The sequence below is a fragment of the Centroberyx affinis genome, unplaced genomic scaffold, assembly GCF_046629955.1.
Source record: "Centroberyx affinis isolate AG114_WGS23_722 - 3 ecotype Tasmania unplaced genomic scaffold, CSIRO-AGI_Caff_v1 ptg006177l_1, whole genome shotgun sequence".
Classification (NCBI taxonomy): domain Eukaryota; kingdom Metazoa; phylum Chordata; class Actinopteri; order Beryciformes; family Berycidae; genus Centroberyx; species Centroberyx affinis.
The window spans coordinates 104,728-124,166 of record NW_027283136.1 but is presented as its reverse complement, the minus strand read 5'-3'; the positions used below and the strand labels follow the sequence as shown (position 1 = coordinate 124,166).

Here is a 19,439-nt window from a genome sequence, read left to right as displayed (position 1 = left end):
TATTCTGAGGCTTATTCCAAAAATGTTTTTAGAATAGCAAAGGCCCTTACTGGTTGCCTGTTGAAGAGGCTTAAACATTAAGTAATAATCTGCAACATTTTGATATAAATAAATGTCCGCTTTGCTATTCTCTACTGCAAAAAAACCCCACCACAGCAGTTAGTGTTTAGTACCAAAGATGGCCAAATAAAATTCCCATGGATTACCACTTTAAACGGCTTCAGGTTTAAAGGTAGAAATAAACCAAGAAGAGGGAGCCTGAGTCCAACTGGGCCTCTGGGACTGGTGTTCAGTGTCCCCCCCGATTAGCAGAGACGGATGGGTCCCATCAGGGCCTAGGAAATCCCTCAACTGACCTCTCCCTCTCCACAGATAGCCCACTTCTTCATGACGTATCGCTGAATGATGCTGAGCGACGCTGACTGTTCTGGGCTGGCACCGCGAACACTTATCCTCACACTGGGGTATGCTGCAGCTCCCTTTGCTCTATTTGCAATGTTTGATCCGGAAGATCTTAAGAGAGCTAACAGAATACATTCAGGCACGTCTGCTGTATAGACACATTAGATATAATGGAATATGAAACAGGTTTGAAGCCTTTCGGGGTGCAGTGGAAGACTTTCATCGCTGTGTGAGCTGCTGTTCCTGTGTGGAGCGACATCTGAGAGTACAGCTGTACAATCACTGAGCTGATATCTCCCTGATTCTCCAGTACCCTGCTTCTCACTGCAGCCACTTAAAAGCCTTTAAACTCAGGTTTCGGTGGTTTTCATGTTTTTACACAAATTGAAGCGTCGCACGGTTCCAGATCGAGCACGACTGATGTCCCTAGGGCCCTAAAACCTAATGTGATTTACAGGATAGTACCTGCCTGACCAGTTCAGCTGGCAAACTGCATACTAATAGCTCTCTCTCTCTCTCTATCGCTTACTCTGTGCGTGTGTGTGTCAAGTGGGTTACAGGGTTTGACTAGGCTTTCATCAAAATGAACCACACACAAACACAGTACAAAACACGCAACCAGATCGATAGGCTGCTGGCAGACGTACAGTGCAGAGTACAGAGCTATGTGTCAATAGAAATTACAGCTAAGGAAACCTCATAATTAGATCTAGAGTTCCAATAGTTAGCAGTCCGATTTGAACCCATAATATCACAAGTACACGACATTTGCTTTAGCCCGCTGGCCCACAAGAACACACCAGACTTGCAAGCGGTTAACCTGCCATAGGACTGTATGTGCTGTATGTAACATGATCAAAACATTACATGGAGTCTCTAGTCAAAGTATCTGACAAATTTAAGACCTTTTTAATGCTACCTGGAATTGAATTTAAGACCAGTTTAAAAACCAAAATAAAGAAACGAATCCATATTGAACTACTAACCCTGTTCTGGATTCATCTTAAGAGTGAACAAATACCTGTCATCATTACATGGTGGAAAAAATAGGACCTCTAAAAACTGGATTTAAGGACCGTGTTTATAATTAAGATTCATGGAAAACATGTTCTCCAAATCACTCCTCACATATATTTAAACTGCATCAATATAGGCAAGGCAAGTTTATTTATATAGCACATTTTGTACACACAGCTAATTCAAAGTGGTTTGCACAAGGTATATAAGACATTATAGAGCAAATAGAGCTGAAAGAGAATTTGTGGTGGTACAAATTTTGCCCATGAGTCCTACTCTGGCTGATGCTAGCTTACGGTGCATTTTTGTAAGGACAGATAAAACATGATTACGTATGACAGCATTTTAGCTAATGCCATTTTTCATTCCATTTTCCCTTCCTCAGAGCTGGTCTGTGCATGGATATTGGACACGGGGGGTTAGGTACCTTTACTCAGAGGCACTTTAATAGTATTAGGCCCTGTTGGTACCAGGGATTGAACCTGGAACTCCTTGACCTTTAAGCAGCACGCCTTACCAACCTGCCAACATGAGGCACTGTGATACTGACTGGTAAACATAGGGAGATGTAAGTTTACTCACTTGTATACCTCATTGGAAAGGATACAAGACTGATTAAGGATTTGTCTGGTATGTGTGCGTGTTTGTGGGTGTATGGGTGTGTGCATTAATGAGCAGGTGTAGGACCTCCTAGCCACTTCTTCGCCACAGTCGTGACAACCGCTACCCATTTGAAACCAAACTAGCCACCTCCCATTAAAATCAACTGAATTAATAAGATAATCACGACAGTCGCAGTCAACAAGTCAGTCAGTCATATTATTAGCATGGAAACCGCAGAATCTTAGAAGAAAACCTGTTTAGAAGGGAAGAAGGAGGAACACTTTCATGTACTTTTTTTTTTATATCTGCAGTGTTGCAGCTATGATGTCAAAGACAATTTTCCCTGCAGGGACAAGTTGATCATATCTTCACACACATTTTCAAGAACGTTCTTTTCGCTTTGAAAACTACCACCACTACTACTACTACTGCTACTACTACTGCTACTACTGCTACTGCTACTGCTACTACTACTACTGCTACTACTACTACTACTACTACTACTGCTACTACTGTTACTACTACTACTACTGCTACTACTACTGCTACTGCTACTGCTGCTGCTACTGCTACTGCTACTACTACTGCTACTACTGTACTGTTACTACTGTTACTACTACTACTACTGCTGTTACTACTACTGTTACTACTACTACTACTGCTGTTACTACTACTGTTACTACTACTGCTGTTACTACTACTGTTACTACTACTACTACTGCTACCACTGCTACAACTGCTACTACTACTACTACGATTTTATAATTGCAACATATCTTGCAAGCGGCAATAAAAAAAAAAAGATGCAAAGCCAAGTGATATGATGATAACATTTGCTTTGATTATTTTAACACTCTGCTTCTCTTTCTGTCCCTCCTGTCCTCCCTCCCTCTTTCCAACCCCTCTATCTAAACCAGTTGATTGACTTTGTTCCCTTAATGATTCTGTGGCTGTTAGGTGCTGAGAGGTCATCAGCTGGCTAATAATAGACCTGATCTGTGTGTGTGTGTGCGCGTGTGTGTGTGTGTGTGTGACATTTACCTTCGATAGATGGGGCCTGGTCCTGAGCAGAATACAGCATCTCTTTGAATGCCTGCAGACAGAAAAAGAGAGAGGAATTATGAAATAGGTCATCTATATTTCATCTTCTGAAACTTCTCATAGAAGGTAAAACAAGCGAGAGGTGGCTGACAAACACTTGCCAAGAAAGTTGCACAACAACAATCTGTATAGCGAGGCCAAGTTGTAATGTAATAAATGAAAGTTCAATGACAACAAAGTCTGACTGCACAGAATTATGTTTATTTCTGGGCCGCGAATCTTTCTAGCGAAGGCATTGGCTGCTAGAATGTAAACAACAATTTAAAAATGTCATTACAAAGTATAAATAGAATTTGGATGGAGAGCTTGTGAAATTGTGATGGGCAAGCCGTCTCATTTGTGATTACTACAGCAGAATAAAATGTAGATTATTCTGCCCCACAATACGTATTGTCACATTTTTGTATTGCGATATACTGAATTTTGATATATCATCCCATGATTCCCATCTATTTGTGTTTATAGTCTGCTAATATTCCAGCAGCAAGTTAGCCAACGCTAGCATCATTAGCTATAGTTAATAGAGTGAGAGATTTAGTGCCAAGATACAGAGCTTGCTAAACGAAGTCAGTAATAACTGAACAAAATAGTGTTCTTAGATAAATATACACTTAACTGAAAAAACATCAAGTCCAGCGTTACTTGAATAAAGAATGAATAAAGAATAAAGAACATCCCCTCCACCCCCAGCTGAAGTAACCTGTCACCCTGTGAGAAACACTGAAAACAATGGCATTTCAGCAACATTTCAGCATTTTCACATGAAAGGTCACATTTTTCCTCCCACCCGAATATCTTGTTTATTGCACCAAAGATCATGTCATTTAAGTGTCGCTTTGGGGAGAGCAACCCCCATGCTACAGATGCTATCGGTGCACCTCTAGCAGCAGGAGTCTCTTTTGCCTCGCTCTCTCCCTCTCTCTCTCTCCCCCCCCTCCGTGCTCTGGTTTATATTGCGGTGCTGTGAAAGCTGCAGCCAGCCACAGCGAGTCTCCCTCTCTGTCTTTGTAGAGTAGATCTGCAGTGTATGCTGCAGTCTGTCTCTGTTGTGAAGAGGGGGCTAGTAGAGGGCAGTCATTCAGTCTCAGTGAGTGCTAGAAGGACAGCAGCACAGTCGCCCTCTTTCATCTCTCCCTCTCTCTCTCTCTCTCTCTCTCTCTCTCTGTGCAAAGCGGGAGATAGTAGAGCAGTCAAGTCAGTCAGCGCTTCGGAGTGCCAGGAGAGCACAAGACGACAATGCCCGCACTGTATGCCAGCCGGCCAGCCTGCCAGCCAGCCTGCCAGCCAGCCAGCCAGCCAGCCTGCCAGCCAGCCAGCCACAGAGCAGCGGAGGGGGGACGGACTAGCTCCTGCAGCAAACGCAAGGCCAAGTCAAGGTCATGCTAACCACCCGCTCAGCCAGCCGGGCAGCCTATACTTTGACTGACTCACCAACAACAACAACAACAACAACAACAACAACAACAACAACAGACTACAAACAATCAAGAAACAAAAGCACAAATCGATAACAAGGCAGTAACATGACTCCATCCAGTGCACATTTTACATTTCTGGCATTCGGCCAACTCTCTTATCCAGAGGGACGCACAATGGGAGCATCAGTCAAATACGCTCCAATTCCTAGATCACCAAAAAAAATAAGCAGTGTTACTAAGTAAATATTAAAGACCATAGCTCATAGAACAATGATGTAAAACAGAAACAGAACCAGAGCGGAGGAGAGAAGCGAATGGGATTTTCAGAGCGAGCGGAGAGGGGAACTCGAGGATCAAGGAGACGGATTCGGGGTTTTTTTTTTTTTTTTGGCCCACGGCCCCGCTGAGCGTTCGGGGGGGGTTTTTTGTTTCAAGGCTTTAGCCCGAGCAGCTGTGAAGGTGTCTCGGTGGAGACGGCAGCATGTCTACAGTTTAAACCGAAAAGCTGCGATAGCCAGTTCCACATGTCGGCAAGAGATAACGGGTTTGGGTTTTCTGACTGATAAGATAAGATGCATTTTGAAATCACATCTAGTGCAGCTTTAAGACCTTTTATGGCCTTTTTGACGCCAGCTAGAATGAAACTTGAGACCAATTACGCAACTGAAATAAACATGAGAATGAAACCAACTGTCAACCCTATTAGAATATGACTCTGCATGACTGGTTTGATTTCTCACCGGAAAAACAGTGCATTAAGAAACAACAATTTTTTTTTATTTTTTTTTAAAACCTCTAAAACTGAATTTAATGACTTAAAATGCTAGAATACTACCAAAACACACACACATAGAATCCAATCCATCTCTGTGTACATGTGTAGTAACAAGGAATAAAAGTGTTCTCATCGACTGAAACCGAGAACAGTCTGAGGTGGGAATCCGTTACCGACAAAAAAAAAAAAAAAAAAAAAACACAGTCCATGTAACTCGAGAGATTAAGCACTCAGCGGGTAAAAGACAGAGAGAGAGAGAGATTTCAAGCGTTCGAATGTGCTGACGTCCACCACTGTGACACCCCCCCGTCCCTCCGTTTATGTCGAGCAACACTCCCAGCCGATTCACTCGCTTTGTTTTTCCTGCCAACGCCAAGGAAAACGGCTTCTCTTCCTCTGACAGGCACACGCAGCAGAGATGCGATCCCAGGTCAGCCCTCCCGCCTCTTTGTAAACCTGACAGTCGGGAGCCAAACTGACAAGAAGGTAAACTGAGAGCTATGTGACGTGAATGGACCTGTCATAACAACACAAGTCAAAGCCGAACACTCTTTTGTCAAGGTTTCCGTGTAAATCATCTGTAAAAAAAAAAATCAAATAAATGTCTGTTTTACGACTCTCTAGCACTGATTGATACAACGCAATAGTGATTCAACCTAGAGCCAGTTTTTACATTGTCTGTTCTAAGCAGCAGTCTGGGAGGTCTTTCCTGGGAAAAATCTCTGGAGCAAAGGAAGTGATGTGTTTTATGTTTCAGGGGCCCGGATTCACCAATGTGTTCTTAAGATAGATCTTAAGAAATGACATAAGAGGAAATTTTAGGAAGTTCTTAAGAAGGCTCTTAGGGGCAATTCCTCAATATTTTCTTAGTAACAGTCTCATTTCTTACGAATTTCTTTCATTTTCCTACTTAAGAACTTCTCAAAATAGGGCCTGAATTAATTCTGGTTAATAAACTTTAGGCTTACTGCCACTGAGGCTAGGAGACAAGGCTAGGAGGCTAGGAGACAAGGCTAGGAGGCTAGGAGACAAGGCTAGGAGGCAACCCAAAGTGCTTCCATCTACAAAACAATTGGGTAAAAACCTATTTAGGGCAACTAGACCAAAGATTTAAACATTGGTTGCTGTTGGTAACTGTAAAATTTGCAGCTTATTTTCAATAAACATGAGACAGAGGCCTACCTGCCCTACACCAAATAAAGCTTTACAATAAATGTTCATCTTAATGTTAGGTGTAGGGGAACCTATGAAGACTTTGAACTATAACCTACTTGTCTAAAATGTGTTTAAATATATGATATTAGAGGCTTACCTTTTCACTGTAGGAGTTTTAAGACAGGTGAAGGGCCGTCTTAAAAAGAACAAATTTGACAACTTTCATTTCAAGAATACCATTTATTCCTAAGTTTTTTCTTAGGAAGAATAGCATTTTTCCTATTTTTTTTTTTCTTAAGACTAAAGTTAAGAAAAAAAATGGCACTTGAGAAGATTTTTTTTTCTTAAGAGGGTTTTATGAATCCGGCCCCTGGTTTGTATGGAATACATAGAAGAACTGGGCACAGAGGAACAGACAAAGAAAAGAGAAACTCAGACTTCATCAAAGAGAAAATCCAAGGGAGAAGACGTCACAGTGCTGGACACACTGTTTGACTGACAGGCGATATAGTGGAACGCCACTCTATGAATATCACTTAGGCATGTTCTCTGACCACCTGAAGGAAAATAATGAACCCCAGCAAACCAAAGATGAAAGGAAAACCTTCTGGATGTATTCTCTGCATTAGGTTTCTGAATGGCCTTGGCCAAGACTCATAAAAATGAGTGAATGCACTTTGGCTGCGTACTGCATTGGCCCCAAGTTTAAACAAGGCACAACGGGATGAAGCATGGTTTATTTTAATATGACAGTAAGCCATGGTGACAGAGTGATTTGTTAGCTGAACCAACGTCATGCTGTCATCAGCACCACACGCACACACACACACACACACACACACACGCACACACACGCACAGTTGGGTGATAACTGCAGCGTTGTCCCTTGAGCAAAACTACATGCTTTCCCACACTTTTCCTCAAGCGAGTGTCCGCAGTGTGTGTGTGTGTGTGTGTGTGTGTGTGTGTGTGTGTGTGTGTGTGTGTGCGTGTGTGCGTGTGTGTGTGGTGAGTAGGCTGGCTCAGCATGTGCTAAGGCGCAAGTTTCCAAAACAAAACACACGCAGCTCAACAGGAAGCAAAGGCGGCCCTGCTTATCCTCACAGATTACCCTACTTCTCGCTGTCCTTTTCCCCTTCACTCTCTCCACCTCCACCTCTCCCCTCTCTCTCTCCATTCACTCTCTCCTCAGGCGCTCATTAGGTCTTGGCCTCGTAACTCGGCCGAGGGCGTTTGCTCGCTCTCTCTCTCTCTCTCCCTCTTTCACACACACACACACACACACACACACACACCTCGCGGCGATCACCGCGGGCAGGTTGTCACACCACATCAGCCCACCACAGGTCTGTGGGAATGACCGGGTGTGTGTGTGTGTGTGTGTGTGTGTGTGTGTGTGTGTGTGACTTCAATGAATGCAACTGCACTGCATTTCTTTCTCTCTTCACCACCCTCCTCATTCTCTTCTTCTCTCTCCCAGCGACTTTCTCACCTCGTGTTTTCCCAAATCCCTGCTTCTCTCCTCCTTCTCGCCCTTCTTCAACCTCTCTCTCTCTCTCTCTCTTTCCAATATTAGCTCTCTCTTCTCCTCTTTCCCACTCTCTACCCCCTTCTCCGCCGCCTAATCTCTTTTATACATTCCGCTCCCTCTTTCGCAGCCCCTCTTTCTTTTCTCTAACCCCCCCCCCCCCCCCCCCCCCCCCGCCCCGCCCCACCCACCCGCGAGGCGAAAAACACATTATATCTTGACACCAAACTGTCAGAGGGATTATATGAGTCATAACTGGATTAGGCTCTCATCTGGGTCCTGTGGAAACCTCACATCCCAGTCATTTTCAGCATTTTTGTGTCATCCACGGTTGGCGCTACCCCCCCCCCCGTTCATGTGCAAAGTTTTTTGGAGATACGATGTTCGTGACGCACAGATGACGCCAACTGCAGGCTAAACCAGTGGCTTCGTTCAGCATCAACATCTGACTGAGCGTTCCTCAACACTGTGCAGGTTCTACTCATTTTCGAATAATCTGCTGCATCGTATAATCGAATCTATAATCAAAAACACGCTTAATGATGATAATAATAATAATGATGGAACAAGAGGCACTTGGGTATGGAACACCGAAAGTGCCACAATGATAAATAAATGAATAAAAGAATAAATAAATACATGTGGAAATATAAAGAGGAATTATACACATAAAAAGACTGATAAATCTGGAAATTAATACAGAAATATAAAATGGTGTGAATCGGAATTTATTTAATGCTTTCTTTTTTTTTTCCACACTTATTGTTTACTATTTATTTTCACTTTTATTTGTTCATTTATGTCCATACATATTTTTTATATTATATTCCCTATTGTTTTTTTTTTTATTCCTCTTTATATTTCCACATTTATTTATTTATTCTTTTATTAATTTATTTATCATTGTGGCACTTTCGGTGTTCCATACACATTGTGGCACAATGATAGCGTTCCATACTGATGCCCCGCCATAATCACCATGATATATTACACATGAGCAGTTGCTAATGAAGTCAATAATTATGGCGACTAATGCATTGCGTAGCAAATATTTCTATGTCAACATACTTGTCGGGCATCAATAAGAACTCCGTATCTTAAAGCATTAAGGAGTTATGGTAGTTTCGAGAAAATCTGTTTCTTTCCTCATGAATATGCAAATTTATGCAGCAAGGTGCTCCGAAATCTAACCAGATCATCATCTCTATAGGGGGAATCTGTGGTGTCAGTATGAATTTTCTGGAGTTATCGTGTTCACAAGAATGAGTCGTGACAATTGATACAGTGTATTCATAATGGAGGAATACCAGGTTGTTGAAAGGCATTGTGGGAAAAGTCACTCACTAGCTGAAGTAGGAGTTGACAAAGCGGGTTGAGGGAAAGTGCATACACTGATCCCCATATGACCAGAGTACTAGCATGTCCTATTATGTCTGTGTCTACGTGCGTGTGTGTGTGTGTGTGTGTGTGTGTGTGTGTTTGCATGAGTGTGTGTGTGATCCCGCTAATACCAGTCAGGTGGCAGCCGGTGCCACAAACGCTCAATCCTCATCTTTCCCGTCTTTCTTTCCTCTCTCTAATTCTCTCCTTCCGTCCCATTCTCTCTCTCTCTCTCATTCATCCCTCCCTCTTATCCTTCTCCTTCTCCATCTTCCCTCTCTCTCTCTCTCTCTCAATCTCTCCGCTTCTCATGTCTCACCAGCTAATTTTCTCAGTCTCCATCACTCTTTAAGTCTTCTTTTGGTCTTAGAGTGAGGTTTTAATTGGAGTTTGTATTGGGGATTGTCACAATAAAACCTTTTAAAATTCCGGATCCTCTCTCTTTTCTCTCTTTCCATCCTTCTCTCTCCCCTCCCCACTCGTTTACCATTTCCCTCTTTGTCCGTTTTCTCAAACCTTATTCTATACTTGTCAGCTCTTTCCGTCTACATTGACCTTGGTGTATCTGTTTCTCTCTAGATCTCTCCATCTCCACCCCCTTTCTCCCTCTATCTGACCCCTCTCTTTCCCATCCCTCCCTCTCTGGTCTCTTTCTTCTCTTCTCCCTCTCTTTCAGTCCCTAATCAGATGATGAGACCAGTAGAATGAGTGTCTGTCTTCCATGACTATATTCTGCTGAAGGCAGCGTTAACCAGAGGACCGACAACTGAACCGAAAAACACACAAACACAGATAAAGACACAGAAGTAAATGGGCGCATATGCAAGGGCAACAGACACTTAATATTGCTTAATATATCACAATATTCAATATTATCGAATATCGGCCCAAGCCTATCAAGGACTTCATCAAGGACTATGGGTCATGACACGATACAATATTTCCCACTGTATCAATATTAGGAATATATGAATGAAATTTGCAGTGAATTGATACTATACAGTGCATTTTTTAGTATGATGATACATGATTATGGGCATTATTGATATGACAAAATGAGGCAAAACTGATTTTAACATTTTCATTCTTCTTTATTTGGTACATTTTATGTAAACAAAGTTAAGAAATTAACTTTAACTATTTTTTCAGAGGGCATTTTTTGCCCACTTGATCTAATTCTTAGGGGCATTTTGGTCCAATTTAATTGAAGCATCATATAATACATTTAAATTCATATTTTCTACTCTTTTGGGTAGCGAGCTTGGTTGTTTTCTGATCAAAAAACGCTTGGTGGCCCACAGTGGACTGTAGTCGCGCTCACGTGTGAATGTATGACAACTCAGTGAAAAAATGTGAGCAGGGTGAAATGCAAAAACGTGAACTCCGAAGTATCGAGGGCTTTTTTTTTCTCCCTTTTCATGGGCTTTTTTTTTAATGAATTTTCAAGGGCATCTTTGCCCTCAGCGCCTGTTCATTTCTGACCCTGCAATGCACACTTCTGTGTGCTGGAGTGCACTGAAATAACTTGTAATAACATGTGAACATACACAGTGGAAATTCACAACTCCTCGTGAGATGAACTTCAGTACACACACACACTAGACTCAGGTCCATCAGATTTAACATCCAACTCATAGCTTAAGTGGCTGGTGAATTTTGCAGTCTAACAGCCACTAGGGCCGGTTAGTTTTCTGCCATGTTGGCCACGTTTCATCTCTCTCGCCCAGCTGTCCTGTCACTCTCCCCTGTATACTGTCATATTAAGTAGAAATTCTATAGAAGATCTTAAAAGCACACAAACACTCTCTATCCCTCCTAATGAATGCAATAAGCCTCTGGTCTGTTCACTCAAACCTAATTTTACCCTTGTCTATCTAATGGAGGACTGCCTCTAAGTGGCCTGGTGCATGTTATTACAGTGCCTGGTCTTCTAAGTATAAACTTATGAATTAGGGCTGCGCAATTAATCGACAAAGAAAATCTTGAAACCGCAATAATGACCGCTGCAGTTTCCAAAGCAAGAGGCTGCGTGTTTTACATACAGGGAAATGAGACTTCCATTTTATTCAAACGGAGCAAATCCTCATTCCAAAGAACTAACATCTCATTTTTTCCTTGGCCCACGTTTTGAACATTTGTAGGAAAAAGAAATGTCTAGTTAATAAGGTAGTGAGAGCTGCGTCAATTTCAATAATCATGGGGAAGAAATGACAGTATCATTTTGGTCAGAGTGTCACGCAGCCCTATTATGGATTCAGCTGAGAGCTTACTTTATGGATTCTGGTTGATATATGCATTTCTAAATGAAAACACATCACTCTGCATTTCTCTCCGCCTATCTGTATGTGTATCTGCTTTTCCTTAATACATAAACAGCCCCTTATGTGGAAACTTCACGTGCATGGAGAGATAATAAGCACTCGTGTTTTTCAAAAAATCAACATGTAGTTAGCATGTATTTATGTCTGTGCGTGTGTGTGCGTGTGTGTTCCCTTGTGTGTATTCCCTGACAAGAACCAGTGAGTAATATGCACATTCCCATGCTAAATTAAGAACACTGTATTCTCACTGCAGTAGTACACATAGGGGATATGCCTTGGGGGATTTTATTTCAGCTTTTGACCACAGTCAAATGAAAGAACAACAGACTAGTAAATCATATTATACAACCGGCCTAGCAATCTGACTGGTCATAGATGGGTTCCAGGAATTGACTGAAATTAGAATACTAATTTGAATACTAATGGTATAATCTATATAAAATTGACACATGAAAGCAGGGCGCAATGAACAAACAATGTGTTCTAAACAGATAGAGATTCTATCAAGAGTTGATTTTTCAACGAGTCTATGGAGCCAAGGCGTAGGGTGCCAGTGGTGTGTTCAGTTTAATCTGAAAAAAAAAGGCAGGTTTACTGAAGGATTATTGAAATATATGAAAATCCTTAACATATACTATGGTTAGCTGTGCTTTATTGGTTGTTATACCAGGGAGCGACTTAGCAGCCTTTCTTATTTTCTCCTGTTTTTAAATCTTACGTATGAACACTATTTTGAGGAACCTTTGAGACAACACACATGCGCTGGTATGTACATATGCGTTGTATAAAATCCATAATGCCCGAGGACGTGCTTTACTGTGATTACATGTGCCTTGCAATCTTTCAGTCAGTTTCCAAGGGGTAGGCAGTAGAAACACAGGGAGAACCATGTGCCAAGATACAGTATGTATACTGTATATTGTTCTTGTTTTGCCCATGCAGAACTTTGATAAAGAGAGGCATTTCTGATATTGTCAGATGTCAAAATCTGACAGCGTCCTTTGTCGTATCATACCTGCGATTAGCAATGACAAGAACCAGTACAACCTGATGGATGGCTGTCACACTGAGGCACTAGGTGACTAGGATCAGGCATTGGCAGCTAGCTACAAGCTGGGTACTATGGTGCTTGTTGGTATACGTTTACACCAGAAATGACCACTACTTCTTGTTCATTTAGCAGTACCTGCATTAAGCTCCTCTACCTGAAACACAGGACATTGTAACGTGTTTGGACTGCACATTTTGCTCCGCAAAAACGCGAGAAATGCCCTTTGTGTTGCCCATTGTCTTGTTTGATCTAACGGCCTAAAGCATGTGAGATGACAGCCATAGCAATGTGTGTTGATGAAAACAACCTAAAGAGGAAATACACGGAAACATGTGGAAATCAAGATGAGAAATCATCCTCACACACAAATGGAGAATTTTACTGCAGATTTCCTAACATCCTCATAATGGCGTAAACACAAAGACATTAGTATTTCCTCTAAAACTGGGCACATGCTGCAGCGATTTTAGCTTGCACGGCTAGGTGCTGGGGGAAGCTTGGGAGGTTCTGTTGTGTTCAAAGCTCAGTGGGAACAGGTCGACCCTCTCCATAGAGGAGCTGATCAAGATCGTGTTATAGAGCGCATTGAATTAAACATGACATCCGCGTCCATTACTATGTAATGACAAACTTCCTTTATCGATTGACAACAGATTCTGTTGCAGTGAACTAGGTTATAGTATAACCTATTAACATTTACAGTAGTAAATGGGCTATAACTCCTCTAAATAATCCCATAGGTCTAAATATGAAAAATGAAGAAGTACAGCAGTTGAATTAGGTCCATGTCACGCTCCTCATCCACATCCCTTGTGCTGCCATGGCTCATTTATAATGACACCAAGAACCATAACAGTGCTGGGTCAGTAGCCCATGACGGAGTATCCCCGACCGCTGAATAGGTGTGGTGGGTCACCCCGCCTTCAGGAGCTGCTCACCCATCTGAAACTCTTCCATTAGTCTGGGTTTCCATGGAGAGTTTTAGTGTCCCATGCTGCTCTAAATGCTGTTTCAGAGGCTTTTCCACCCTGACAAGAACACAACTCAGCTGTACTCATGTCATTTTGCATGCCCAATAGATTTGAACTGAATGGGACAGAGGGATGGCCTGCGCAACATTGCCTGCGGATGGGAGCTGTGACTTCAAATGCAAGCAGAGGATTGTTATTTCGCCCTTATTTTTCTGTCTGTTTCTCTGTTCGTCACTCCAGCTGAAACCAGCCACCATCAGCAAACTCACTTCCCATGAACGACCGCGCCGACGCTCTGTCCCGCCCCGGCACCCTAGGGCTCCCTCTATCTACCTCCCTGCTCTCCCCCTTCCTTCCCCTTTCTCTGTCTCTTTGCTTCTTCCTTGACACTCGCCCCACCCCTTTTATATCTGCTTCCTCTCTAGCGTTTCTGTCCCTCCCCACCCCACTCTCTAGTCTCTACTTTTAATAAAAAAACCACAAAAAAAAACTAAAATGTCCTTGACTTTGACTGCTACGGCCAGTTAGTCACCCAAGTTTTTCAGGCAGTCAGTGAGTCTGCTGGCTGTTTTTAATACAGATAACTGTCAAGCATATTCTCATAGTTCCTGTCTTGAAGTCATGCTAGGAAAATGTCAAGTTAAAAAAAGAACTCATTTTATCTTTCAGTCAACAAACCAGCCGGTCTGTTCTATTGTCCAGTAAGAAATCATGATATCTAACACATTTTTGCAAATAAAAGACTTTTCCATAACCATATTCAATGCACAGAAGCCTCTCGTACGCTACATTTTTAACCTTTTCATTTTAGGAAAGCTTATATTGGTTTTCACAACTTTACAATAAGGATACACAATCACAACAACATGGTGTTAACCATGCTTGGCCGTCATGAGATGAGAGAAGCTGGCAGTCTCTGGTTCGGCACACATCCCAGCACCGTGGTACGTCTCTGTGTGTCTAACTGTCCTGCTACGGGTCTGACCCAAACACAGCTGCCATGAGAAAACATGACAAGCGTGGAACAGCCCCGGACAGCATGGGTCTGAAAACATCACAGGCCTGAGTCTTGTCTGGGCTTCGCAGGCCTAAAACCACCCGGGCCCGGCGCCAGATTTACAGCTGGGTGGAACAACAAGCTACATCTGGACCGCGTCCCACAACTCCGAGCGCACGAAAAACAAAAAACGGGAGTCCGGAGTGCGGCACGGTCGCGGAAATGAGCAACAGGAAACCACACACACCGGGTCACGCACAGTGCGTGCGGCGTGGATGCGATAATTCCGAGTTCAAACGGAGCTTTCAAATGTAAAGGCCCTTTTTTACAATTTAAATTACAGCGCAAGTAATTGCAGGCAAGAAAAGGGTTAGTTAAAACATAAACAAGTTCAAACTGAAGACGTTGCGGTGCGTTCTCGATAGGAAGCAGCACCACAAAACCAGCACACCCTTGAGGACGGCTCCGTCTGCAAATACATAAATCAACATCATTTTTTTCCCCCTGCATCTGCTTCCCCATTTGAGTGTCTTGTGCAAGGCTTTTAAATTAGCAAAGATCAAGGTCATCTAAATCGGCAAAAAAAAAAACTTGGCAAGGGAATTTCCACCCCTGATCCCCCATGTATTCATCCAATCACCAAACCCTACTGGCTAATTTGTCTGCATTTCAGAGTCACTCTGAACATGAATTAAACACAAATAACATAAACGAGTTCATGTTAAATCCACATTAACAGCTGCATTAACTCATGTTGTTGTACATGTTTGTTAATGTTAACTAATGTGTTTATTAACATGAATTAAGCATGAACAAAGATGAGTTCATATCAAATGCACAATAAACTGCATTAAGTAATGTTACATATGATGTTAATGCCAATGTATTGTCTAAATTGAAACCCTAACTCTCCACATATTACTTTAACATATCCTGGCACTAACTAAGTAATAAGTAATGTTTGTTTTACAGGCGAGTGCTGAAGCTGCTGAACAGACTACGCTTCCAACAGCGGGACAGGACCTTTAGCCCAAAGCTTAATGTGACTCTGCTGCAAGGAACACAGGACTAAAAAACAGTGTGTCAGAGGCGCAGAGGCGATGACTGATCGTTCGGGAGCTCGGGCCAGGAAGGCAGAGCTCTGGTTCACACTGCTCGGCATAAGACGAAACAAAACGCAGGAATAAACGAACGTCTGCATAAATAAAAAAAAACGGCAATATGTAAAAAAAACGGAGTCACCGGAGGCTTAAAATAGGTCCGGACCTCCTTAATGTCACAACTTTCTGAGGAGGCTTCGGTGGCTCAGTGACACCGACGCCGGCTGTGCTGCAGTCGCACTGTGCCGGTACCGGTGTGTGACTGTGCGGAGCATAGGCGATGACTTATGAGAATACTGCAACTACCGTCCCCTAACAATGCAGGTACTGCTGCTCAGTGCGGGGACGAGAGAGAGAGAGAGAGAGAGAGAGAGAGAGAGAGAGAGAGCAAGGGAGCAGAAACATCGCATTCCAGGCATAGCTGGCTTCACAGCACAACTGATGTGCATACTGACATATGAGATAGTAGCGACATGCATACACACACCATATCAGTCATAACTGGCACACTAACTTCATAGCTCAATTAAATGCATGGATATCTACATACAAGTTCATACCTCCAGAATTGGGATTGGGCATTGAACTTGGTGCTGGTGTCATTTTTTTTTTTTTTTTTTAACATGAAGGCCTGCCTTAGCTCACTGTGCCAGTTGATTGTGTAACAGCTAATAATGGCCTCTGGAACACCTGACATGTGATAATTAATGGTAATTCATTTGCCAGGAAAGCAGACTAGCTTTGTTCCAGCCCTAAAGAGCAATTATTCTACTACACACATGGCTTTAAATATGACATGATATGGGGACATTCATGGTTTTCATGGATCAGCAGCATAGTGGGAGTGGAACTGGTCTTTATACTGCAGAGTGGAGATGGGTACACCGAGATCCCAGCATCCTGTAGCCTGTATCACAACGACAATTTGACTGATGGGAGAGTATGCTCTGAATACCTGCATACCTGAAATGGCATTCTTGGAAAACTATGCAACTGTCAGTCCTATATAAGAATGAAATGCTTTATAAGATAGCAGGGTTAAACTGCATGCTTTGATAGCATTGATGTATCAAAGGTTGCAGGTTGTGCTGTCAACACCTCTCTGTCACCCGTTCGTACCCACTGACCCCATCAACCCTGATGTTAAAACACCAGGAACAGCTTGGTCAGCAGTTGAGGACAGACAGAGGGGTTAACAGGAATCAAGATTAGCTCAATAAATGATGACTCAGCCAAATGCCTTGTCTCCAAAACACATTCCAAGCAGCTAGCGAGGACAGACGGTTACGGCTAGGTCAGGCGGTTTAGGTAGCGAGCTCCGTATAGCTTAATGTGACTGAGATGTTGATCTGTAAGGCAACAAAACAAATCTGGTTTGGCTAGTTTGCTAGCTAACATTGGCTAGCTGGCACTGCTTCCTCTGCAAGCATAACATTCGCTCACCCGTCCCCTTCTTTCTGCTTTTTCAACGAAGCGAGCAAAAATGACAAGTACACCCTCTACAACTGATGTTCAAAATGGTTATAAACAGGGATAACCGGTGTTGAGCTGTGGCTAGACCGCTAGCTCCGCTCGTTAGCTGACTAGTTAGCCAGTCAGCTAGCTAGTGGCTAGCACAGTACAGGTTAAATGTAACATTAACTTACCTCATACTGAATGTACTGTTTTCTCCACTCCGGGGTGATGTGAGCCGAGAGATGCTCCGTGAATTTCATCTTGGCGGTCTCGGTGGCTTCCCCTCGCCGGGTTTGACCGTTATCGAGATCAAATATCGCCCAAAAAACTGGACGAATGACCGGGTTGCTAGTACAAATTCAGCAGCGGGAGATTTTGCCGAGGTGATCCGCTAAACAGTGACTCTCATCCGGAGATTACGGCTGGGTTGGCTCGGTCAAAGACAAGAGAGATGCCCTTTTTGTCTTAACGTTAACCTAGCTAGCAAACGGCATGTTTCAATCATGTTACAGTCGACGAGGTGACAATGGGGTCACATCGTTACAGAGAACGCTTCAGTCTCCGTTTAACTGTAGAGCGTCAATGTCGCAAAAGAGCGTTTAGTCGCTGGTAAACAGGCTCAAATTGTTGGCGCTAGCTTCCCTGCTATCTCTCCCCTCCTCTCTCTCTTTCTGCCTCTGTCGTTCACTCTCTACCTCTCTCTCCCTCCTGCCTCCCGCTGCCTTCAAGTGCTGTCGGAAATATCGGTATGTGACTTTAGCGCACAGGAACACTGAGCATGCACGTGTTAATTGGATATAATATAAATAATAATATAAATTATATATATATATATATATAATACTAATAATAATATATAATAATATGGCAAGGTGTGGCATTCGCAATACTTTCGCCTTTGATTTTGTATTTTTTAGCATTACCAGATAAAACTCACCATAACTTAATTTGGAAGCCATATCTAAAAAAAACAAAGTCACATCAGGAGAGCATTCAGAACTAATGTTCCCTCTAAGCTGATAGTTTGGTGTCCTATGACCAATAATTGATCACATTCACCAAATAATATGTTGTCAGTCCTTAAATCTAATAATTCATCACACTGACCAAGTAATAATATTAAGTCATTGCTCCACTTTTATTATTATGTTATTGCTTGCCATTGGCTATCTAAATAATTAGTATTGTTGTAGCCTATGTTTCTATTTTCATCATTTGTTCAACATGTAGTTATCACTCATAATAAGTTAATTAAAACATCAATTACATGCCTGATGTGTTTTCTCCTCTTCATTCTGCTGCAGCACAAAGTAGCTCAGTGCCGCTTGATTTCTAATAATAACAGCCAGTAATAAAATTACTTTTGTTCATTTTATTGGTGCATTTTGTCATTTTTTCCAACCAAACAAACGTGAATGTCTGACAAGTCAATTCAGTTCAATGCTGGCATGACATAAAATAAACCTATGTTACAAAAGTAATATAGTATTGATTGAGGCAACATTATTAACAGATGACTAGTAATAATTAAACAAAACCAATAAACATCAGTGTTATTAGCAGTAATATAACATTCAGTAGTTTCAACTCAACTTTTCCATTCAATTACTCATGTCTTCCCTGTGTAGGACAAACATTGCCGGAGCCGTAAATTCCGACGGGACCTTGAAGGCAGCATGTGTGACGCTGTTCGCCACCTTTGGGAGAAGGTGACGTAGCTGTTGCGTTTGTCTTCATATGGGGGAGAAACTGAGGTGGAAAGTTTCCATCACTCCGCCGTCTCTTTAAGCTTGATTTAGTGAGAAAGAAGTCACGAGGTGTGGAAATAAACACACAGAGATACAAACAGACAGAACAACTATATGAACCCTATGATACATTTTAGAAGGATACTACAAATATGACAGCAAAACTATAGAATATACGAATATCCTATAGGAATATTATAGAGATACCATAGGAGATGAAAATACCATAAAGTCCAATAAAGTCACTATAAAGTCACTTTTCTGTATCATAGACCTACTACAAGACCCTATAGGAGGATTATAGGAATATTATAGCAATACTATAAACTCATTACTGGGTACCATAGACACACTATAAGGAATGTTATAGTGATTTTCTATTGGGCTGAGAAAACAAAACAATCACACACACACACA

General features: G+C 42.3%; 1 protein-coding gene across 3 annotated transcripts in view; it reads right to left on the bottom strand.

Moving 5' to 3' along the window:
- Nucleotides 1-17,876, bottom strand: part of LOC139638176 (xenotropic and polytropic retrovirus receptor 1 homolog) — a 36,241-nt gene extending 18,365 nt beyond the window's left edge. For all 3 annotated transcript variants that reach the window (XM_071512216.1, XM_071512218.1, XM_071512217.1), the window contains exons 1-2: nucleotides 17,466-17,876; nucleotides 3,064-3,115 (exon numbers count right to left, since the gene is read on the bottom strand). In XM_071512216.1, the coding sequence (XP_071368317.1) occupies nucleotides 3,064-3,115; nucleotides 17,466-17,534 (121 nt within the window). In that variant the 5' untranslated portion in view covers nucleotides 17,535-17,876. The remainder of the gene's footprint in view (nucleotides 1-3,063; nucleotides 3,116-17,465) is intronic.
- Nucleotides 17,877-19,439: the final 1,563 nt, after the last annotated feature.